Source organism: Rhinatrema bivittatum, chromosome 2 (genome assembly GCF_901001135.1).
Source record: "Rhinatrema bivittatum chromosome 2, aRhiBiv1.1, whole genome shotgun sequence".
Taxonomy (NCBI): Eukaryota; Metazoa; Chordata; class Amphibia; order Gymnophiona; family Rhinatrematidae; genus Rhinatrema; species Rhinatrema bivittatum.
In genome coordinates this window covers 405,480,521-405,506,294 of record NC_042616.1, presented here as the reverse complement: position 1 = coordinate 405,506,294, position 25,774 = coordinate 405,480,521, and the positions used below count along the sequence as shown (strand labels likewise).

The window sequence follows — 25,774 nt, the reverse complement described above, 5'->3', positions numbered from 1 at the left end:
TTTCGGAGGGGAATTGTTTTCCAAGAATATTTATTTATACACATAGTAGTATTTCAAAACCAAAAAAGTATGTGTGTAAAACCAGACCCCACCCAGGATCCTCCCCCGGAGTGCCTTTCTGCTATTCATGCAAAATTATGCACACACAAAGTTGAATTTTAAAAGCAATATGCGCAGCCAAACCAGGAGATGTCCTCGTATGTATCGCTTAAGTGTGCCTAGTCGATTTGGTAAAGCTGCCACATATGCACGCAAGTACGATGCACGAATATCTCGCATCGGGGAAAAAAGTGGATTGTGGGAGGGGCATGGACATTTCAGGGTGGGGCTAAAAATATGTGAATATGTATCCATGCGCTTGGGGACACGAACAGGTCCATTTCAGCAAAACATTACTTCTGCTATAGATGAGGTGTAAGTCTGAATAAAACTATTTCTAGAATATATGAACTGCCTGACGGTCTGGCTGGGAGGAGGGCACGCTAAAGAATCAGGGGAGTTTTGAGGACATAGCTATAGACTGGGCAAACTGGTGGGTGAACTGGTTAAACTGGTCATTTCCTGGACACATTCATATTATAAAATTCCCTCACTTGTAAGTCTAAATGCTGACATTTCCCTGCAATGCGTGAACACGTTTAAAATTAGGAGCAAACATACATGCACCAGGCCTATTTTATAATATGGGCATGTCCGTGCATGCAGGATAAACAGTTTCAGTGCATTTTGTCACGTGTCCATACACATGCATATTTTAATGTTATCCTCCCTGAGTGTATGAGAATAATTTTATACTCATACACTCAGGGAGGGTAACTTTATATATTTTGAGTGAACACTTTTAAAAAGGACTCATTTCTGTGGATAAAGCACCATTTTACCTGCAGAAGTCCCTTCGAAAATTACAGATTTAGCTAGGACTGAACTCTTCTGCTTGCATTGCACAAAGCATGTAGTCATAGGGGTGTGTAGACTTCAACAGGACACAAAGCAATTGGGTTATGTTGTGGCAGCAAAGAATATGATTAGACATTAGGAAGAGCTAACTTTAACAGTAAAAACAGTGAATCACTGGAACAAGTTACGTGGACAAGTGATAGTCTCCAGCATTGGAGGGAGGGGTGGATATAGGTACATGCAGTAGTATCATATTAATTGATGGCAGATCAAGACCAAATTGGTCCTTAAGGTTGTAGCTGTCGTTCTGTGTAGGTTACCTCCATGCCTTCAGTTCAGGGTTGTAACTTCCCATGAAGAAGTGTTACAACAATAGTTACCACAGGTTACCCCGATTTTTCATTTCCATTCTCTAGCCGCTAGGGATCCTCTGTGCTTATCCTCCACCCTTTTGAATTCTGTTGCTCTGTGAGGCTTCATCACCTCTTTCAGGAGTTCATTCCAGGCATTCCCCACAACTCTGTCTATGAAAAAAATATTTCCTGACATTCTTCTTGAGTCTAGCCCCTTGGGGTTTCGTATCATGATCCCTAGAAAAGCATCTACCTTGAAATAGAATGGGCACAGTGAGTGGACCCTATCTTCAGGCAGGGGGATAGCTACAAAATCTCTTGATTTCTTTGGTATTTTGAGTCTCGGCATTCTGCATTTGCTGGAGAATCCAATGTTACAGACCTTGTAATTTGCATCTTCCTGGAGTTGCTGACATTTTCAGCTTTTGCTTTTCTGCTTTTTGATGCAGTCTCTGATATTTTTTTCTCCCCCAGACTAGTAAAAGAAGATTTTTATTAAGTGACAAATAAGCCATATTCAGTTCCCACTAAGCCATGCTGACGGATGGGGAAGACCTCCCCTATCCGTCTAACTACTGGGTTTGCTCCAGTCATCTTGTAGTCTGAATCATGTGGGACCCTGTAGTCTCATAGAAGCTGCCAGCATCGTGTGGTTCTTATCACAAGATGACTGTAGTGCGCTGAGCAGTTAGACAGGGGTCAACGGTTCCTCATGCAGCTTCGCGGGAGCACTGGCTATATTGCACCAAACGTATGATTATAAATATTTAAAACAGCAAGTATAAAAGTTAAAAGGTAAGCTATTACAGTGAAGATAAAATCAATAATTATCAATTAAAACGTATTTCAATTATAGTAAAATAAATATAACCTTAAAGAGACCAGGTGAAAACTAATAAATCACCTAAGAAAGAATTTAGGGTGATGGGTTTTCTGGAGTCTAGCTGGCTTTTAAAACAGGCCTGCCATTTGCCACACAGCATCAAAAGGAGGAGAATTCTGTTTGAGTCTTTGACATTTTTATCATCTAGTTTGCTTGAATTTTTGACATTTTCAGTTTTGCATTTTGTTGTAATACTCAGCATTATCAAGCTTGTCAGCTCTTCTGTTCTGCCTTTGGCTGAAGTGTTTGACATTTTAAGCATCTGAATTAATCTAAAGCTTCAGATTCTGAATTTGAAACATTTCCTAAAATTCTTGGAAAATATGAATGCTTTTTAACGTTAACCTCTCTTCAGTTACCAGATAAAAGAGAAGCCATTTAAAAATATCAGCAAATCTTTCTTTTAAGTGAATTATTGCAGTGATGAAGGCAAGCTTCAAGTGTACCATCGGATCGGCTCCCGAGATAAAATCTTTGCAGGCCACACAAGTATCCTGTACCCACGGGGAATATGCGAGCAACAGTACCACATTAAGATTTGTTCTATATATCTATTCACTCAAACATCCACTCACTCACCTGAACATCATGTGCTTCTCATATCTCCACTTCACTTACTAGGTGATGCATGAAGCCGCAGTAGTGCTCTAACGTGCGTTAAAAGCATACATTACACGATATATAGCATGTATTGTGCGATAGAGCACTATCTGGGTGATATTGCATATGTGCAATAATTTGCATGGAGCAGCCCTGGTATCCTCCCTTATCACAATGACCTGCTTTGCATGTGCCTTGCATGCATGAATAATGCAAATGCATGCAAAGCAAGTCATTACTAGTTAATTTGATGCAAATATTTTATTGCAGCAGACCAAGAAAGTGATTAACCTTGATAAAATAACACCTTTTTCAAAATCCAATAAATGTAACGTTAGAGCCTTGGGACCCTAATGTGGATGTCAAGGCTCCCGCATTACATTTACTGGGCCATGCAAAAAACAATGACATGGCTTAAAAAAAAAAAAAGGTTGAGCGGAGGTCAGGGCTGTCACTCACTCAGTGTGGCCCCTAATCCCCCCAAATTAAAAAATAGATTTAAATGAATGCACAGTGATGTCCCCAGCCCTCCTCCCACCCCCTCCAAAGTTTAAGTCATTCAAGGGTACCCCCACCCCAATAGACACATAAAGGCATTGGGGAATAGGGCCATCTCAGCACCCCTTCCCCCCTCCCCCAAAGGTGTGAACTGAAATAAATGGGGATCAGGGATTCCCAACCCCCTCCCCCATGCAGCACTTCCACCCTGACCACCCCCCCCCCCTTCTGCAACTCCCAAACCTAAACATTAACAAGCAGGTACCACAATGGGGCCAGGGCACCCTCTAGCATCCTACCTAGTTGTCACCATTTTTCAAAATGGCGCTGACCTGACCTTGCCCTTGTCGTGATTCTCCGGCTTTGCCCCTATCACGATAAGGGCAAGGTCAGATTGCTGCCATTTTGAAAAATGGTGTCCATCAAGCAGGGTGCTACTGAGCACCCCAGCCCCATTGCAGGACCTGCTTCTTAATTTTAAGGTTCGAGGGATACAGGAGGGGGGGGGCTGATGGTAAGGTGGGAGAGCCCTGAACCCCATTTATTTCAGTTAACACCTATGGGGCGAGGGGGTGTGCTGGGGGGGGGGGCCTCTATACCCCAATGCCTTTACGTGTCTGTTGGAGTTGGGGGTGGGAGTACCCCAATGTCTTTTATTTTAAACTTTGGAGTGGGGGGAACCAGGGCCGTTGCCATGCGTTCATTTAAATCTATTTTTTAACGTTGGGGAGTTGGGGGCCATCTGGAGAGGTGGCTCCGGGTTGAGTAGGGGATCACTACCACTCAAACATTTTTTTTTCAGCGGGCAAATTCTTAAGTGGCTGACCCTTTAAGGTGATGGGGTTCTTGAGGCTAAGGCCATCATAGCACCTAGAGAGCTGCTCGCTGTATTGTTTTATCCTGCGGTGTTTGGCCATAAGAGTAAAGAACGGTCATAGAGCCCTGATCTTTTTTCAGGGGAGGGGGCCCCATTATCACAGCGATGTCCCCCCATGATAGTCGGACCTCTCTTGTGAAAAAAACATCATGGCTTTGTGGCTGTAGGCCTTAGTTAAGGAACAATGATGCTAAGCATTTAACAAAGACTCAGGCAGAAGGAGGCTGACATACCAAACAGAAAAATTCTGCTAAGGCTACTTCATATTCTAAAGGAGAAACCCTGTGTGTTATATGCGACAGCACATGCTACTTGCCATTTGAGCAAAATTTTGCATGTGGTTTTATGTGTGCAAAATTGTATTTGAATTCATAGTTAAGGTGTGACTGTGATGCCAAATTATGCCAAACAGGTGATTAACTATGAGTGCATAGAAAAACTGATCACAAAACTAGCTTCACAGTCCAGATTTTGCAAAGACTTTAAGTACACTTCAAAGGGGCGCAGTTAAGGTTTTGTTAGAAAAAAAAAAAAAATGTTTGTAGCAAACCTAGATGCACTATTTTTCTACTGGTCTTATTTATATGGATGTCCCAGTAGAAAAAATAGCACATGCAAAAAAAACCCCTAATGGCATGCAAAAGGACTCATGGGCTGAAAAAGGGACCCTCTCCCTGCATGTAGCATGAGTTGCTCAGACATCAGCCCGCCTCTCCTATCACTCATTCATAAACCCTCGTATACGTACAGGCTGGCACGCGTACCCACACATCTAAAACAGCATTTCAGCTGGGCTAATCAAAAGCTGATATTCTTGAAAATATTAACAAAGATGATAAGTCTGAGATTACAGAAATCCGTGAAAATGATTACAGGGAGGGTCATTTTTTTTAAAAACTTTTACTTAGGTAAACACGAGTGACCACTGAGAAAACATTGAAAAATTGCCTCTCCCAGAATGTGACTAAAAGTGCATGCGCTGAATGATAGAATCACGTCTTCTAGCCGTGCAGAAATGGGGTGGGAGCAGGGCAAGGCCCGCAAGGTATGCTCGAGGATTTCAAATCCCTGTGAGACTTTAACCCTGTGTATTTTGTGCTGATAGAGTCTCCATGTTCCTTGCAATTCCCCCCCCCCCCCCCCCCCCCCCCCCAGTTTTCTAAGAGAAACTTCAAGGGAGTTTCACTTTGAAATTTCACTTGCAGGCCTTCAGGTTTAAGGTACCCATAGGCCTGCAAGCATGGGACACAGTTTAAAAATTACCCCTATAATTTATAATATAAGGGGATATCATACACAATCAATTACCTTTTCACAATGTAGTCAAGACCAGGTTTATATAATTGTATTGACCCAATTTTCTGAATAAATTCTACTTCAATTTAAAAATCCTGATATTATTATTTATGTAAATATGCACAACAGGTGCCAAACAGCATCTAAACAAACCCGATTAAAATATGAAAAATGTATATAAAATATTTTTGTAGAAACTTTAACACAATAAACATTAAGGGGTAGATTTAAAAAAAACAAAAAAAAAAAAAAACACGTGTGCATCCATGTGCTCACACTACCCGGTGCACTCACATGGACGTGCAATTTTATAACATACGTGCGCTGGTGCGCGCATGTTATAAAATCCCAGGCGGCGTGTGCAAGGGAGGGTAGAATTTAGCTCATTCGCACGGCGACGCATCGGGGCCTTCCCCAGTTCCCTCCCAGTCCACTCCAGTTTGAGAGCAGACTTGGAGGGAACTTTCCTATCCCCTACCCTAACCTCCCTTTAACTTCCCCTCTCCTCCCCACCCTCTAAAACCCTTTTAAAATTTTTATTGCCTTTTATTTTGTAAGTTACTTCAGGGCCTGACCTGAAGTAAGCTGCGCGTGCTGGCAGCCGGCGCGTGAGGCTCCAGGACAGCGAGGAATGGTGCTGTCCCACCCTGCCCTGCCCCGCCCCCCTAGACCACCCTGCTCCCCCCCCTCGGACCATCCCCTTTTAAGGCCCCGGCACTTTCTCGCGTCCTGGGGTTTGCGTGCGTGGCCGGGCCTGTTTGAAAATTGGCCCGGCGTACGTAAGGCCTGGCCACACACGTAAGCCCCGGGTTTTATGCACGCCGGGGTTTTAAAATCTGGCCTTAAAAATTAAAAAGTGAATACTTCTCAATGGAATGAACTCAGTCAATGGTGAAACACCACAAATTGTCATCTCTATGATTAATGTATAAAAAGGACCAGCATCCCAGCGGAGTAAATGAACCACACAGCCTGCATTTTAACACAATTTGATCTGATAAAATATAGGATCTGTAGAAAGGATATACCGTATTATTTACTGAAACAAAGACCACTGTCAGATGGACCTGCGTCCATCTTGGTTGATTAAGTCTGCTAGTAGGGTTTTTTTTTTTTTTTTTTTTACACAGGGTTTAACCAAGATAAATAATGCTTCTTTGATGAGGGCTGTTATGTCAAATGCTTTAAAAATGCTGGGTTATGACCACTGCTAAAGAAGTCCTCTCTCAATGCTAACAGACTGGAGAACTTTAAACCTGTATTGAATCTCCCTCTTTTAGGTTAATTGATTGAACGGATTATTGTGCATTCAGGGGTACATTTTTCAAAGGTACACGTGGGTGTCCATATGTACATGCTACCTGGCACGCACACATGGACTCCTGATTTTATAACATGCAGGAATGGTTATGCCAGTCTTCTGGAATCAGAAAATCTAGGCTATCCCCTGCAGGACCAGGTTCAGCAGAGTGGTGATCCTTCACACTTCCAGATGTGTCCAAAACATTTTCTCTCTTGCATTCCAGTAGGTACTCTGGCATAGGCATGAAGCTAGGGCTCCAGTATGATGAACTGCACTCTAAGGGGCGGATTTTAAAAGGCGCGCGAATAGCCTACTTTTGTTTGCGCTCCAGGCGCAATCAAAAGTACGCTGGATTTTAGTAGATACGCGCGGAGCCGCGCGTATCTGCTAAAAACCTGGATCGGCGCGCGCAAGGCTATGGATTTTGTATAGCCGGCGCGCGCCGAGCCGCGCAGCCTACCCCCGTTCCCTCCAAGGCCGCTCCGAAATCGGAGCAGCCTCGGAGGGAACTTTCCTTTGCCCTCCCCTCACCTTCCCCTCCCTTCCCCTACCTAACCCACCCACCCGGCCCTGTCTAAAACCCCCCCTTACCTTTGTCGGGGGATTTACGCCTCCCTCTGGGAGGCGTAAATCCCCGCGCGTGAGCGGGCCTCCTGCGCGCCGGGCCGCAACCTGGGGGCGGGTACGGAGGGCGCGGCCACGCCCCGGACCGCCCCGGGCCATAGCCACGCCCCCGTACCCGCCCCCAAAACGCTGCCGACACACCCCCGAAACGCCGCGACGACCGGGCCCGCCCCCGACACGCCCCCCTCGGAGAACCCCAGGACTTGCGCGAGTCCCGGGGCTCTGCGCACGCCGGGAGGCCTATGTAAAATAGGCTTCCCGGCGCGCAGGGCCCTGCTCGCGTAAATCCGCCCGGTTTTGGGCGGATTTACGCGAGCAGGGCTCTGAAAATCCGCCCCTAAATAAATTCCAGAGCTGGAGACTGGCCTGGGAGGGAGCTGCTTTACCTGTTTGGAATACTGGCTGGCCGTTCAGATCTTCAATACTCTCTCGGTAGACATGGGCTCTGGCAGGTAGTTATGAAGGAACAAGCCCGCTATGCCAAAAAAAAAAAAAAATCAAGCCCAAAACACGCGAGGTTTAAATTACTTTTATTAGAAAGTATTTATATTCAGAAAACACTTTCAAAAATACTTTTGAGCGTGTAATGGAGGAAAAGATTTTTCTCACAGTTAACTAAAAAAAGGTCTGACAATCGATGACAGCAGCTGTCCTTCTTCATCCTCTGTATTGTCCGCATTGCCACGAGACATATTTTCATGGCATCGCTTCAGCATATTACTGGCTGGCACGAAGTTGGTACGGCAAATACCCTGGCGTCTCATTCCTTAATGCACTTGCAGTATTGCCTCCATCGTCCTTTGCAATCTCGCTCCCAAAGATATTGAATGGAATCAGTCCCAGAACAGATCTTTAAAGAACTTTCTTCAGAGTAGATTCCCTTTACCACTATTCACTGACATCTGTCACTCAGTCAATTTACAAGCCATTCCACCACCTTAGAACTTGCTCCCAGGCTTCTCATTTTATTCATGAGCTTCTTGTGTGGGAACATCTCATGCTACTATGAAAGGAATTGCTACCCCAGAAGAGAGAAGCACCATTGGGCTAGAAGTTGCTGAACTGCTTATTTCTGAGTTTAAAATGTTTTTCTGCTGAATCTTTTTTTTTTTTTTACCTAGGTTCATGCATGATGATTTTCTTCTTGGCCCAGACTTTTAGTTTTAATTTGCTTTTAAGGCTGTAGTCACAGTCCTCCTGCTGTTAACTGGGGTTAGGGGTTGGGTGGAAGTAGACAGGAAGTTGCAGCAGCAGCCAATCAGAGGTGACAGGAGCAGCAGGGCACAAGTTTCACTCATCAAGCCCAAAAAATCATGAGTTGAAAAAAAAATAAGCCTATAAGAAGTTACCTATGAGTTAAAACAAAAAAAACCAACTCCAAGCCCAAAATTCAAGGTAAATAAGCGATGTTGGCAATACTGCTCTGGCTGTTCTCTAATCCCATAAGAGTCTCTTGGATCCATATCCATGTGGGTGGCTTTTTTTTCAACTTATCCACTGCAGCAATCCAATCTTTTATGAAGATCTCAGAAATGACAGAGCCTGGCTATTTAATGAAGTTTATGGTTCATGCCTCAACCCCTTCCAATGGACCATCAGGATCTGGATCCTGGGGAACCAATGCAGAAATCTCCACAGCTCCTGCATATATATATATTGGTTTTGTAATCTCAAGCCTTGGGAGATTCCCAGTCTGAGTCCTGCCTGTCTGTCCTTGAGGATAGATCCGTAGAGAGGTACACACATGTCAGGAGGGACACTTCACCACCTGGGCCACAAAGGATGTACTTTCTCCCTCATAAGAGCTCACTCCCTAGGAGATGCAGGAAGAAGGGAAAGGATGGCAAGAGCAGTCCTGATTATTAACACATATTTTTATGGCCCTAGAGAAACCGATAAACCACAGACAAAGGATTATACATAAGAACATTTTTTAAAAAAATATGAATAATATTCTTGTCTTGGATATTATGATTTTTAGGGTTTAGGATTATTTATGTTGCGTCCAATATGTGATTGCTGATTGGAGAAGAAGGGTTAGGTTTGAATCTGTTTATTTTTTACTTGCTAGGGCTGTGCTTTGAGGTTATTGTTCTATGGGGATTATAGCTATAGTACCATGGTCTGTTTTTAGTTCCATGTATCAATTTTGTATTGTGTCTCTCTATTAGGATTGTATTGTTTGCTGCTTTACGACTTACAGAAAAAGGCAGAATACGAAATGGAAATAGTTAATAAATAAATAGTATTGGCCTGCTTTGCCACACCTACAAAATGTACTTGTTCTTTTTACTGCACAGGAATAAAAGTTAACAAATACAAGCAACCAAAAAATAAAATTAAAAAATAAAGTTGAAACCTTTTTATTGAACTAACTAATAGTACATTTCTTGTCAAGCTTTCAAAAGCTAATACTCTCTTTATCAGGTCAGAAAGGAATGAGCAAAAAATGACATGACCAGAAAATATAAGTGAATCATGAAAGGCATTCCAATGATAGGGTGAAAAGGAAGGGAGTTTTCATGGCTGATCAGAGAGTGACAGGCAGTAAAATTTTATGATGCATAATGTGATAAGAAACCTAAGTCTTTGAATCCTTTCCTTTCAGTTCCAAAGTGTCTGATCATTTTAACTCCAAAATTCATGCATGCCTGCATTTCCATTAATTATCCTGACCATAAGGTCATTAATGCAATGATTTGGTTCCAGAAAGTGTTCCTCTGAGGTGGTGACACTTTCATCTTCCCTGTGGTGTTTGATCTTATGTCTGGGAGAACTGACTCTGGTCTTTAATGTCTGGCCTGTTTCACCAATTGCAGCATGCTTCTTCACTTTTTTCTGCAGTGAATAATATATACAGCAGTAGAGTAAGATCCCCTTATGTTGAATCTTTTTCCCAGGTGGGTGATTATGGGGTCCTGTGATATGTGCTGATAAAGCTTGCAGCCTGATACACTGCAGGGATTTGTGTCATTTTTCTTCTTTCTGGTTTTTCTGTTAGAAGCTTGCTTTTTACTAATTTCTGTATCAGATTAGGTAGCTGCCTGAAGGCCAATATCAGAGGAGCAGGAAATATTTGTAGCTAGCAGTGCTTCATCCTCCAGGAGTAGTAGCTGTAGGTCTTTCATGACTTTTTTCTTAGTTTTTCCAGCTCTGGCTTGCGTGTAAAGACAAGTCAGAACTGTGGTTTTCCTTTCTTTGTACTGAAGTAGGTTTGTCCTGGGTATTTTACATAGACAAGCAATCTTCCTGAAGATGATGTGGAGGGTTGTAGCCTTTTTGTTTGAAGGATTCTGTCAGGACTTTGAGATAATTCACCTCTGTCTTTGGGATCAGAGTATATACGGTGATACACTGCTCGTTCCATTTACTTTCCTGCTATGCTCATGTCCAACTAATAACACTTAGCTGTAAATGCCAGTTACCCAGCCCAGACAATAGACGGCACACTGATAAAATGGCAACAGAAATACTAGTTTGGAAATGAGACAGGATCAGTACAATGGCTAAAATTAGCAAGACAGTGACTTGTGTTATACTGTAAACCATTCAACAAATAGAAACAGGTACCATTACATTTTTTTTTTTTTTTTTTTTTTGCGAAAAGATTTAAATGGCTTAATTTTAGAAAAATGTTATGTCATGCTTCATCCCTCTGTTCATGTTCACTTACCATTCCTGTTGCATCCAAAATGACATGAGTAAGAGCTGGCACAGCTGTATCACTGCCTATCTCTTTGCCCTGCAACATGATGAAATGTGCGTGCCTGGCAACAGTGAATGCATTAGCTAAGCTGGCTTGCGTTTGCACTGCTGAATGGACACAAAGGGGATTTGTGTGTTGTTGCGTAGCAGCAGTGTGTTACTTTCCCTCGCTGATTTGCTTTCTGCATTACCAAAAAGGCCCTCTGGGGGGCAAAACCTTCTGGAGCTCTGATTGAACTGCTTGCTGCAGCTGGTGACTCTCATTTACGCACCGCATGCATTGCTGGTGCTGTCCATTCCTAGGGCTTCTTCTGCTGGAGCTACCTACTCATTCTCCCCCATCTGATGGGCTATCCCACCCACAGTGAGAGAGAGAGAGAGAATGTCAGATTGCTCCCTGCATTGAACAATGTCACCGAAATAAAGTGAGGAAGAGAGAAAAACTGAAAAAAAAAGGTTGGGAATCGTGCGCTTCCAGTATAACACAAAGTAGGCAAAGTTTCATCGTCTTCTCGTGTTTCAAATAGTATAGAATATGGTGTGGGAAGGGTCTCTTGCTAAGTGGGAGGGGCTAGTATTGTGACACCAATGGAAAGTAAAGCTCATACAGTGCAGTAGGGATGTGAATCGTGTCCTCGATCGTCTTAACGATCGATTTCGGCTGGGAGGGGGAGGGAATCGTATTGTTGCCGTTTGGGGGGGTAAAATATCGTGAAAAATCGTTAAAAATCGTGAAAAATCGAAAAATCGAAAAATCGAAAAACCGGCACATTAAAACCCCTAAAACCCACCCCCGACCCTTTAAATTAAATCCCCCACCCTCCCGAACCCCCCCCCAAATAACTTAAATAACCTGCGGGTCCAGCGGCGGTCCGGAACGGCAGCGGTCCGGAACGGGCTCCTGCTCCTGAATCTTGTCGTCTTCAGCCGGCGCCATTTTCCAAAATGGCGCCGAAAAATGGCGGCGGCCATAGACGAAAAAGATTGGACGGCAGGAGGTCCTTCTGGACCCCCGCTGGACTTTTGGCAAGTCTCGTGGGGGTCAGGAGGCCCCCCACAAGCTGGCCAAAAGTTCCTGGAGGTCCAGCGGGGGTCAGGGAGCGATTTCCCGCCGCGAATCGTTTTCGTACGGAAAATGGCGCCGGCAGGAGATCGACTGCAGGAGGTTGTTCAGCGAGGCGCCGGAACCCTCGCTGAACGACCTCCTGCAGTCGATCTCCTGCCGGTGCCATTTTCCGTACGAAAACGATTCGCGGCGGGAAATCGCTCCCTGACCCCCGCTGGACCTCCAGGAACTTTTGGCCAGCTTGTGGGGGGCCTCCTGACCCCCACGAGACTTGCCAAAAGTCCAGCGGGGGTCCGGAAGGACCTCCTGCCGTCCAATCTTTTTCGTCTATGGCCGCCGCCATTTTTCGGCGCCATTTGGAAAATGGCGCCGGCTGAAGACGACAAGATTCAGGAGCAGGAGCCCGTTCCGGACCGCTGCCGTTCCGGACCGCCGCTGGACCCGCAGGTTATTTAAGTTATTTGGGGGGGGGGGTTCGGGAGGGTGGGGGATTTAATTTAAAGGGTCGGGGGTGGGTTTTAGGGGGTTTTAGTGTGCCGGCTCACGATTCTAACGATTTATAACGATAAATCGTTAGAATCTGTATTGTATTGTGTTCCATAACGGTTTAAGACGATATTAAAATTATCGGACGATAATTTTAATCGTCCTAAAACGATTCACATCCCTACAGTGCAGTATATGGAGTGGGCGGGATCCTTGGCAGAGTGAGAGGGCCTAGCATTGTGACATGAGCAATGTGTAACCAGCCTTGAGGAGCCTTGACTTACAAGACCCAGTGTGTTTACTACTCTACCTATTCAAAAATTAAACCGGGAAACAATTTTAGATACATTTTCTGAACATGAATAGGTTCACTTTGGTTTCCCTTCCTAGCTATTTTACCAGACTCCTTGCAAATTCATTACAGCACAGCATGGCAGAAAGATGACTGAAGAAAAACAATGAAAATCAATAAGCATTGAATAACCAATGAAACAATGAAAACCAATAAGCATTGAATAACCAATGAAAACCAATAAGCATTTTCAGTCATCATAAAATGCACCTTAAAATAGGGCAGTCACAAACTGTTGGCCAGCAGGTATGCAATTGTTCTATCCATGCAAAAATAGCACGTGGGATTTCCAGCAAAACATTTGCAGAAAAGAAAACTACATCTTAGTGAGGGGTAGTTATCTTTTATTTTGGGAAAACTGGCCCACACAAACATTCTTGCTGACATCAGCTTAACGAGCTGCTTTGTTTGAATTAGAATTAAATTTAGCATATAACACAGGTATGCCTCTTCAAAAGTACGCATACAAGTGCGCATGAAATTGCTTCAGTACTTTTATGTTTTTATATATTTATTTAAAAAACATATAAGCTGCAACTGTAACACGCTATTTTAAGCAATTTACAATTCATTACACTGAAAGTCATTAAATACAATGAACAAAACAATAACTAATACAATATTTAAAAAAAGAAACACAATCAATATAACCCTACAACTAAAATTTATTTATTTATTTATTTATTTAATTTTATATACCGGCAACCGTTTGCACATCGTGCCGGTTTACAGATAACTTAAAACAAGGATATATATAGGCAAAGCCTTTACAAGGAACATTGTGTAACCTAGAACATAGTAACAGATCATGTTACTATGTTCTAGGTTACAGAAAATGTAAAAATCTATGTATTGCATGATAAAAAGTGTAAAATAATGTAAAAAAGATAGTAAAAGAATACTACTCTAAGAGAAAGCATGTATAAATAAATACTATTTTACTTTCTTTTGAAAGGTTTTTCAAGTCAGCATCATTCTTAATGTCTTGTGGGATGGCATTCCAAAGGGTTGGACTGATCACAGATAATACTTTTTTCCTAATGTTTTGTAAGTGTAACCCTATCCTACACATAAAATAATGAAAGGGTTTTCTCTATTGGAGTAAGGCTGGTATCTCCCATATTTGTTTAGTGGGTTCCAGTTCATGGGTGACGAAGTGGACCCAAACAGAGATAGTAGGAAAACTCATGTTCCCTTGACTGTTCAGGGAGAATACTACCCTCCTGTCCTCCATGAAACCTGGCCCTACAACTATCCCTCAGTGCTAGAACAAATAAAGGATTAAACAATCACACCATTCTTAGATAAACAGAGACTCTTAAATGTATCTCTGATTATAAACTAGCCACTACAGGAATAGAATGGGGTAGGCATTTCATCACCGAATACTCAGAATTCATGGGATAACACAGTCAGAGTAAATCTTCCCAAACTTATACCCTCTGGTATCCCACAGGATAAGAGAACCAATCTCACAGTCTTCACTTGAACAGGAATTCGATTTTCCTGCTCCCCTACCCAACATTTTACAGGAATGTATGGATTGCATTTCTTACAGTTCCAAGTAAGTACCGAAATTCTCCCACTTTTAGGTACCCATCCTTTCATATCTCAACCCACCCAAACACACAGGTCAGGTACAGCCTCCCTTCAAATATCAGACTCACATCCATGGAGGTCATGAAGATTCCAAACTTAGGGTCTACTCATGACTTCCAGGTCACCAATTTTCTCCAGCTCTCCTAACTAGCAACAAGCAGGTCTCCCTGGTAATTTTCCACATCATGGACCTTCATGGAGCATTCATGTCAGGACAACCTCTTTCTCCTGGGCATTTCCTCAAGGGGAAAAAGTTCTCTTCTCTACACCATCAGCCTCTGGCTTTTTCCATTGATGGGAAAAGCCCCTGAAGGGCTCCACTCCATACTGGAGTGGTCCCCAGGTTCACCTACTCCAAACCACTACATCCTAGAGGTCCTTCTCACAATAACTCCATCAACCGTCCCCACAAGATTTTTTAGGCAATCATATTTCTAATATTTAATATATTTATTGACCATTACTAAGTTATTGTTCTGATTCAATTTTTTACTGTTATACTGTTATGGATTTAAATGTAACTGGTTTGTTATAATGTAAACCGGAGTGAAGGCAATGTCTGCTATACCTCGGTATATAAACGAATGCTAAATAAAAATAAATCCTGGGAAAGTGCAAACTCCCGCCAAATCCTCCCAGTTTTATACTTTCCTGGAACACATCTTCCACCAACACACCACCCCTTTTTCATAACATTAAAATATCATATAGATCCTCCCCACGATAAATGCCATCCTGTGGTCATTCAGTAGTACTACACACTCAAACAATTAAAACATTTTAGATGAACTTTAACCAAATAAGAATAACAGGGTCTCCTCCACCCCAAATATCTTGAACGACTAGAATGAAAAAAAAAAACGGGAACACAAATTTGGGGTCTCCTCACATAAGCAACAATGTTTACAGGAGGTGATAATGAGCAGTAGTTTTTGTGAACGTAAGGAGCAAGGAGGAACATAAGTCTGGAAAAATTATCCCAAGTATTTAGATGCCTATTCTCGGAATACCTAGAAAACTAAAGTAAGATCTTGAACTGTTTCTAAATGTTACTAGAAACCAATGCAAGTCCTTCAGCCAAGGAGAGATATGTTCATTATAATGACAACCTATAATTAGCCAAGTGGCTGAATTGTGAAGGAGTTACATGGCTCTTGATTTTTTGGAAGGCTAATATACAATGGAATTACAGTAGTCTAATGTAGGTAAAATCAAAGCTTGGACAATATTGCAAAAATCAGCAGTAAAAATATTGGGTCCGATATTCAGCTCTATCCGAGCTCCACTGGGGTGAAGACAGCTTGACCACCATATTCCAGCAAGATTTTTGCAAATGCATCAAGGATGTGCTAGCTGGTCGAGATTTGCCGAGCATCTTGGAAGTGCTCATCAGTCTGACAATCCTCTTGAACCTTCATTTTCAGGAATGTGCATGGGAGAAGCACTTGACCCTACATCCCAGCCATTTGACACCAACCTTTCAGTGCCCTGTGACTTCCATCAAAGCTACAGATCCAGCACCCCTGCAGGAAGAGTCAATGCAGGCAGACTGTCTTTACATATCACCCAAGGCAAAATGGAGGTGAAAGTGCTTCAATCTTTGTCTATACTGTGCCGCCCAGGCACACTGTGCAGCTTGATGACTGACCAAGCTGGGAAACTCAAAGAACTAGGGCTGGTGGGAGAGGCCACCCTAGGTCGACCCAGCCCCTTTCCGCAAATGCTGGTACCTGTCAGTCTACTGGTTGGGTGGATTTCAATTGACACTCAAACATTCTTGAATATGGGTTCCAGGAGTAACTTCATTAATGAGGCGCTGGAATAGATTCTCCACCATCCATTTGAAGACCCTAATCACAATACCTCGGTCCATAGGGATCCTCTGCTAGTACCTGATCGTCTCTGCTAGAACTGCACCACTAAGGATACAAACCAGCCTGCTCTATTGGGAGTACATCAGTCCTACCGAAGGCCATCAACGACATCATCCTAAGCCTATCCTGGCTTATGCAACACCAGCCCAACATTGATTGAAGAGCCTTACAGATCACCAAGTGGAACATCTCCTGCCAAGCACATGTCTGTCAAAGTTCCAACCAATCTTTTCACTCACCCAAATTGTAACTTCAGAGCTACCTGGCCTGATTCCGTAAACCTCCGCATATGCGGATGTCTTCAGTAAAAGGCAGGCAGAAACTCTCCCACCACACCAGTCATGACTGCCCTATTGAGTTACTTTCAGGCAAAATGCCTCCCAGTAGTAGAGTTTACGCTCGCTGCTTGCTAGAGACCAAGTCCAAGTACATCTAGGAGAACCTTGAGAGGAGGTTTATCTACCCATCTATTTTCCCTGCCAGGGCTGGGTTTTTCTTTATTAGGAAGAAAGACACTTGAATATGCCCTTGGTTCAATGATCAAGGGCTCAAAGTCATCACCAAGAGGAATTGGTACCTGCTGCCACTTATCACTGAACTCTTTGACTGCCTCCACGGAGCCCAGATATTCACTAAGCTAGATCTCTGGGGGTGGGGGGGGAGGGGGTATATAACCTGATCTGAAACAGAGAGGGCGACGAGTAGAAGACCGCTTTCTAGACCAGGGATGGGTATTACAAGTACTTAGTAATGCCCTTCAGCTTGTTTAATGCCCCTGCTGTTTTCCAGTTCACTGTTAAGAAAATTTTCTGCAACCTCCTCTATTTCCATGTGGTTGTTTATCTTAATGATATCCTAGTCTTCTCCAAAACCTTGGAGCAACACCAAGAACATGTGAAGCAGGTTTTTCAGCAACTTTGAGAACATCATCACTATGCAAAACTAGAAAAATGACCTTTGAACAACAGGAGTTGCAGTTCCTAGGATACGTTATCTCCTGAGATGATCTCTGGATAGAGCCAGACAAGCTGAAAGCTATCCTAGACTGGCCACGGCCTATAGGCCTCAAGGCCCTGCAGTGGTTCCTTGGGTTTGCAAACTATTATTGGCAGTTTATCCATAACTACACTTCCCTAGCTGCTCTGCTTACACTTACCAAAAAGGGTGCCGATACCAGGAACTGAGATGATGGTGCCATCCGGACATTCAACAAACTTAAGTAGGAATTCAACAAGGACCCCTGCCTACACCACCTGGACCCATCCAAGCCATTTGTGCTGGAGGTAGATGCTTCTACCCTCAGGGTAGAGGCTATCCTCTTACAGTCCAACAACAAAGGACCCTTGAGGCTTGCTCCTACTTTTCCAAAAAATTCTCTCCAGCTGAAAGTATCTATATCATTGGTGATCGCAAACTACTGGCACTCAAACTAGACCTTGAATAATGGCAGCACTTATTGGAAGATGCCAGGTTCCCAGTTACCATCAACACCAACCACAAGAATATGGACTACTTATCTCATACTCAGAAATTGAATCCAAGGCAAGCCCACTGGTCCTTGTTTTTCAACAGATTCGACTTTGTGTTACACTACCACACAGCAGATAAAAACCAGTGGGCTGATGCTCTGTCTCACTCCTTTGACATCAAGGATTCTCTGGAGCCACCCTGACATATCATTAAACTAGCAAGCATCATGGTAGCAGCCACAGTGCCAGTTCCACCAGGGAAGACGGTGGTACCTCAATGGCTCCACGAAAACGTATTGCGCTGGGCTCATGACTCTCGGTTGGTGAGCCATCCTGGCATCACCAGGACCCTAGAGCTAGTCTTATGTCACTATTGGTGGCCCTAGATGAGGTAGAATATGAAGCAATACGTAGACCTCTGCCCTTTATGTGCCATGAACAAGAGCTTCCGAGCTCGACCTTGGGGGCTATTATAGCCACTGCCAGCCCCCAAGTAACCTGGACCCTTTTCGCCACTGACTTTGAGATGGACCTTTCCCTCACTAGTGGGAACACCACAATCTGGGTGCTGGATCATTTCTAGAAATGGCTGATTTTGTACCCCTCCCCGGGCTCCCTTCTGTGATGGAGTTGGCTAATTTCTTTGTTCAACACATTTTCAGATTGCTCAGCCTGCCCTCCCACATTCTCTCCAACTGGGGAGTACAATTCTGGCAGAGCATAAGCAAGAACTTCAGCATCATTCTTAAGATAAAGTCAGCATACCACCCTTAGATTAATAGGGAAAGCAAGTGGGTAAATGAGACTCTCAAATCTTTCCTCAGATCCTATTGCTGGCAACAGTAGCATGGGTTCTTCTTAGTGTTTGGGTAATTGCCAGGTTCTTGTGGCCTGGTTTGGCCTCTGTTGGAAACAGGATGCTGGGCTTGATGGACCCTTGGTCTGACCTAGTATGGCAATTTCTTATGTTCTTATATTGCAGCCAAAAATCTAACAAAAAATTTAAGGAAGTCAGGAAATGTTGTATCTTTAGATCAACTGTGTTGTAGAATATATGGTAGTGGTATCTTCCTAGATGAGTTATTGTTATGATCACTAAATAGAAATTGAAAAAGCAATTCTTGTCAAATAAATAAAAATGTATGAATACACAACAAAAAAACCTAAATTTGTATAAATGAGGGATTGCTGTGCTGATCCTTGAAGCCCCATACAGGGGTTGCACAGATGCTTGTGAAGCATTAACAGTTGGAGAATGGAAGTAGAAAGGAGATTTTCAAAAACTTATAAAGGATGTGGTTATTATGAAAGTTGAGCCCCTTCCATTTTAAAAACAGTGAGGTTGATATTCAGCCACAGTATGTCTGGGTAAGTTACCTGGAAAATGTACCCATCATATATTCAGCTGAACATATCCAGAAAAACCCCAAACTATCCAGGTAAGTTTAACTGGATGACATTAGGACTGCCTCCAGGTATGACAAAAGTTATCCTGATAACTTAATTTGGACATCTTTGAATATCTGAGTTATCCAACTAAGGGGGTTATTTACTAAAGGTTTATTGCGTGTCTTAGGGCCGTATCGCATGCGTTAAATCCCTATCGCACGCGAAAAGGGCCTTTTCACATGCGATAGGATTTAAATCAGCTGGAGGGGAGGAGTCGGGGGAGGGAGGGGGAGGAGTCAGCCACTACATTGCTGCCGGCGATAATGTGAGTAACATTATCACTGGCAGTAGCGCAGTGAATAGCTACACCTTTTACGGTGTCGCTATTTGCTGTGAAAGGTTGCAGCCAGCCGCACCGCAGCCAGCGAAATTACACCGCCGTGGTGCTAACAGCTGCAGCCTTTCGCAGGCGCGCCCCCCTTTCACCCCTGCCCCCTTTTTCATGGGATTCATCATTCCGCGAGGAATGATGAATCCTGCCCTAAGTTGGCCAGATAACTGGCATACCCAGACATGCCCGTGGGATGTTCATCCTTTAACCAGATACATTTTACCCGGGTAATTACTTACTTGGGCAAAATTTATCCAGTTAGAGGGGTGGGAATTTAAAATCAGGGTGCCAATCCCTTGAATACTGAATTCAGTATAAAATCATGAAAATTAAAATATATTAGAACAAAAAGAAAAGGAAATCTAAATATGTACGAAAAAGATAAAGGAAAGCAACAAAGCCCAGAAATTTGCAAATTACTCTTATGAAGAATCTAATAAATAAATACTGCTTCTCTATAGGCATTTCAAGGCAGGCAACAACAAGTCTGTTTTTCTTTCTCTCACTCTCATTCTATAGGATAAAGAGCCACGTGGGATAATCCCCCTGGAAAATTTATCTATACAAAAAGTGAATGACCCCAAAAAGTCGGTGAGTAAAGTCAAGACATGTAATGCTGGCAAGAATGAGACATTAAAGGAAATAAAAGCACTTTGCTTTCTACTACTTTTTCATAATCACTCTGAACCATGGGGCTCGATATTCAAAAGGGTTTGTCTAGGTAACCCTAAGTTATCCAGACAAACCCCAAGTTTTAAATGTACTGCCCCTCTCAGCAGCAAAATTTGAGCAAAGGAAGTTGTTACCCAGCTAAACTGTAGCCACATAAAGACGCCGGGCACGGAGCATTCCAGGGGTATGGCCAAAAGTGACCCGGCTAGTGCCGAAATTCACCACTAGCCTGATAAGCTTCCCCAGATAAGACTGGTTGGGTATATTAGTGTCCTAAAATTACTCAAGTAAATGTATCTGGCTATATTATTCAGCAGAATACTTAGCCAGCTAAGCTTATCTAAATATCTAGCTAAAGTTACCCAGATAATATTCCCACTCTTCAGCCTACTCAATATCGACTTCATGAAGAGAGCAAACTACGGGCAGATCTTCAGTCAGTACAACTGGCATTGCAAACAGAGAAATGTCATGGGCACCTCTCATGAAAGGAAGGACAGACTCTTGAATCTACCTCAGGCAGGTGTGGGTTGCTGAAAATGGGCATGGATTCTCTGTAAAAAAAAAAAAAAAAATAGTAATGCAAACTTGAAAAGAGGAAAGGTTAGCTTATGATGGAAAATGAGGCACGTCCTGCAAACCATGTGTACTTCCTGGGCAAACCTCACCAGTTCCTCCCCATTTAAACTGGCTGTAGCAATCCAGTGGTCATTCCTTGCATGAATGGATGGATAATGAATTGGCCCTGGGACAGATCACTCCTTTTTTGTATTAAAGCAGATGTTACACAAGGGTCAGTTCCATTAATGTAAACATGAAGCAATATTTTGGGAGGCCAGTTAGGTTAGGTGGACTAGGTGAAAAGTATTGGCAGAGCAAATACAGGCGCAAGGACAGTTCTCAGGAAGCCTGGGGTACTCCATTCATTATCTTTAGGTAAGACAAACACATTCCTGCCCGTTGTATCCCTTGGCTAGGGATCCTTCAGGGAAGTTCTCCAGCTCACAATGCTCAAGCATAATCATTCTTTTATTTTATTAGTTCAAATATTTTTATTTTCAAGTTTAATATCAAAAAGGAACCCCATAATACATGTCAACAGGTAACAGAATACAAAGTAGAAATACATTGTTAACATAAGCATATTTTAAAGTCTATAACAGGAATTGTGTATTACATAACTAAAGATTCAAAATATTGATTCAATGTCCTGCACACCTCTGTCCATTGAGCCAACCAATGAGACTTGAGAGTAATAGCCTTTTCATATTTTTAGTACATAATGACTGAGTTCCACCAAAAGTGCTCATTAAATAAATGACTACTCTTCCAGTTAGAAAGAATCAATTTGATATCTATCGCCATTAAAAAGTCTTTTTTTTTTTGTTAGAAGGTGAAAGATAAAATGGAAGGGCCGCTGCCCTTAAAATGACAATACGATATGTAAAGGGACAATCTATATAAAAAATATGGGACATGGTGTGCCATATAGACTTCCCAAAAAGGACATGAAAATAGCAAATGAGTTGAAAGAAGCTTTGGGGGCAGCACAAGACCAACACAAGTTGTCCAGTACAAGACAAGCTCTAAACAATTTCCAAGGAATCCAAACAGCTCTCTGCATTATTTAAATAAAGTAATTGGGTAATACTGGAGGAGAGTGAGATATGCACTAAGTAATTCCAGTCCATCTCAGTAGAAAGGCAATCTAGCTCTGAGAGCCAAGTATTCTGTAACCCACTAGATACAGGAAATTTAGCTTTCTTAATATACAAATAAGAAGCAAGGTGACCCAGTCGGCTGTAATTGCAGTAAAAACAAGCAGGTTAGGAAGACAGACTAAAGTTTGTAATGGCAAATCTTTGGAATGTAAACTGTTTCATAATTGTTATCATTGGTAGTATTGAGTAGGCGAGAAACCATATTGGGTAACAAGATCCTCAAATGAAAGCAGCTTCATTTCAGCAATAATTTGGTCCAAAAACCATATATACCATATTTTTGGAGGCACCTCACCTCTAAGCACCTCACCTCTAAGATAAAACCTACAGAAAGAAATCTTTCTATATGAGAAATGTCAAACTCAAGTCTTCAAGGGCAACAGACTGGTTTGGTTTTCAAGATAACTAAATTATGAAAAGTTGCTATCAATAGGAGTCAACACATGAAAATCTCATGAATATTTATTTCAGATAGTCTCAAACCCAAGCCTGTTTATGGCTTATGAGGACAACCCTATTGTACATTGAAAAGAAAACTTTAGGAGCTGATACTTCATTGCTGATCTACCAAAACAACGCTCTAATCACCCTACTGCTTAGATATTAAGATAACCTCTATTAGTGATAGGACTGGTAGAACTGGTATCTTCTTTTCAGGTGCCACCTTTGCATAGAGTTCTTTCTAGTGACAGTCCTGACAAGGCAGCAGAATTTAGTTTTGCAAGAGTGATGATGCGAAAATTGTGTGCCAGCTTGATAGATTGTCCTGTAGTCTCATTCACTTCCTTTCAAGGAGGTTTCAGAACACGTTTCCAATAGGTTTGCCATCAAACCCCATTTTTGCTAGCTGAGCTGATCCAGTCATAGTTCTACCCCATTACATGCATGGACTGGTAGTCTTAGATTTATTACTGAAATCAGAATGACAAGTCCATACGTGCAATGGGATTAAACTAGGAAAGAATCAGCCTGGCCAGCAGAAATGGAGCCAATTGGAAGTCCTAGTTTAGAACTTGTCTGTTTAACTTTGATTTTTCCCTGCCTCACCCCTTCTGTTCCCTTCCTTTTCTCCAGAACTGTTTTGAGCTTTCAACGATAGCTGCAAAGGTCAGAAAATTAAAGCCTGCAAGACAGATGCAGATGGCAAACTAGTGGAAGGAAAGCACCAATCCTACAGAATGTCAGCAAACAACCCAGAGGAGCGAGATTTGTGGATTGATGCAATCAGGTGAGTGGTGCTTGAGGGGAGGGGGGGGGGGGGGGGGGAAGGAACTGGAAAACAGATAAGCAGGGAAGGGGGAAGAAAGGAAGGGAAAGGATCACCAGTCCTACAGAATACCAACATTCACTCCCACAGAATGCAGCCCTAGGGATCAGGCAAGCAAACCTGAAAAGAAGGAAACTTGGAATGGGAGCTAGAGAGGAATGGATGAGTGTTAAACTGGTAAGACTTATATTTATGTATCTCTTTCATCCTTCTCTCAGAGCCAGCATCACTCGGGACCCCTTTTATGACCTTGTTTCAGCCCGCAAGAAAAAGATCACCAGTAAAAATTGATTTGCAAGATAAGTCAACTTTCTCTGAAAATTTGCCAAGGAAGAGATGTCTCTCCTGCATGACCAGGCATTGGGTTCAGCAAGATACTTTCCATCTCTTACATGGCTGGGCCCTTCCCTGCAGCCTGTGGAAATGTTCCATAGACAGCGTGACTTCACTGGATGATTTTCATACCTCCTGCCTTTCCTCATTTGCAAATCTGCACCATGATCTGAGAAGTGATTATTCTGCAGAGAGAATCCATCCATTGCTCAAAGAGAAAGAAGGACTTTTTTTGAAGGTGACAGAAGTACCTGCAAAGGCAAGAACTAACGAAACCTGGGAGTCCCTGCCTTCTCGTGGACTTGCCTGTGGACTCATGTGGACATGCCTATAGTTGCTGCATGTAAATTATGCACCAGCAATGGATAATGTGACTTTAGAGTATGTTATTTAAGCATAGAATGCTATAGAAATGTAACCAGTGAATGTGCACTGCTTGTCTTTCTAGTGGTTAACAGGGTTACTGCAGCAGCTAGCAGGTATTCTTAGATAATTTTTTGGGGGGTGGGAGGAAGGAAAGACAGCCCTCAAACCCTACAGAGGCATTAGTGGATGTAAATTCATCAGTTGATATATTGCTGCCATTAGCAAGGAATGATGCAAATCCCACACATTTCATGGCGTGAAAGAATCCACTACAGCAGCACTTTTTTTTTGTACTTTTGAACCTCCAGAACCTGAACATGACCAATAGGCAGTGGCCACCAGTTTATATTTCTCCTGCACTACCATTTCCAGGTTTGATCTTTTTCTATCCCCTTTTGGTCACTGGTATATTCCATATGTTTCACACACATTTGTACTTGTGTAACTTTGTTTCTGTAGCAAAGCAAGTACCTACACACACATGTATAGATGTATATTTTTGCCATTCTGTTTGTCTCTGTGTGCTATACAGACTTTACAAGTGCACATGTGTAATTTTCTGCAGTAAAACAGACGTGATTCCATGCAATGCACACATATTTGCAATGCATTGGAACAAATCTGCAAGTTTCATTTTAACATGACAACTGTATTATTGACTTTGATTGGATTTTGTCTTCTGAGGCTACTGTCCCATGTTTTATACCTGAGCAGAAGATGGCAGTTGTAATGCTGTACCCCTATGGCTTCCTTAGACTACCCCTTATGACTTGACCCTAGAATCCCGTCTCCATTAATTCTCCTCTCTACCTGAGAAATGTGACAGCAGAACAATTGCACACATTCTGAGCTGCATAACTGCATTCTAAAATGCATCTGCTGTATACTTGTACTTTTATCTCACTGCTTTCCCATTACTTTATAAGAGATTGATCCCCATGATTGAACTAATTAGCCTTATGGGGGCCAGTCCAGTGACTCAGTAGCAGTGCTGTACAGGAGCCGTGGATTCAATTCCCGAACCTGGTCTCTGCTCCTCAGGATGGGGGATAGGGGGGTAAGGAAGGGGATGATCCAGAAGCAGCATTTTCAGCCCCTGCGGGAAGAGGGAATCTCAGCCATCGCTTCAGAGTGGCATCTACTGACCAGATTTGGGATACAAGTGTCCCAGGTTCCAAGTGAAGCCATAGTCTGTGACCCTTGTTTGAGGTCCTCTGCTGTGATTCTGGACTAGACAGAAGGGTGGTTAAAATTGTGGGATGGTGAGCTCCCAGGGTAGTTACAAATGAAGGATGGTTTCAATTTAACTGCAAGCCTAGAGAAGGAAAAGGAAAGCTGAGGGACCAAAACTATAAAATAACCAGCTTTAAAGCTGTTATAATGTCATAACTGCACTACTAAACTACTACCCTGCAATTGCATGGCTTTGACTATTAACCAATTTGGTTGCCTAGTTTTGCATTTCTGTTTTATAAGTTAATATGCTGCAAAGACTGTAAAATAATTATTCTCGACTACTCATCTTGGAATCTTTTCATGATTTCCTCCTGGCCTTAGCAGAGATTTATCTCAGAGCTGGCTCTTAAGTAACAAGAAATCATTCAAAGTCTCAGAACTGCACAAAAGCTGGTGCTGTGGTGACTGCACAATCATCCCGGCGTTCATGATGATGTCAGGCAGAACTGTCTGAGCTCCTGTATATTTATTTCCCTGCAGGTCCCCCGGGTCTTCTCAACAAGGTTCCTTAAATATT

General features: G+C 42.8%; 1 protein-coding gene across 1 annotated transcript in view; it reads left to right on the top strand.

The window, feature by feature from the left end:
- The window catches only part of CYTH4 (cytohesin 4), a 146,845-nt gene extending 121,303 nt beyond the window's left edge, over positions 1–25,542 (top strand). Inside the window, 4 exon segments of the mRNA XM_029590057.1 lie at positions 20,182–20,253; positions 23,130–23,145; positions 23,148–23,283; positions 23,541–25,542. Of these exon segments, the coding sequence (XP_029445917.1) occupies positions 20,182–20,253; positions 23,130–23,145; positions 23,148–23,283; positions 23,541–23,613 (297 nt within the window). The 3' untranslated portion in view covers positions 23,614–25,542.
- Positions 25,543–25,774: the final 232 nt, after the last annotated feature.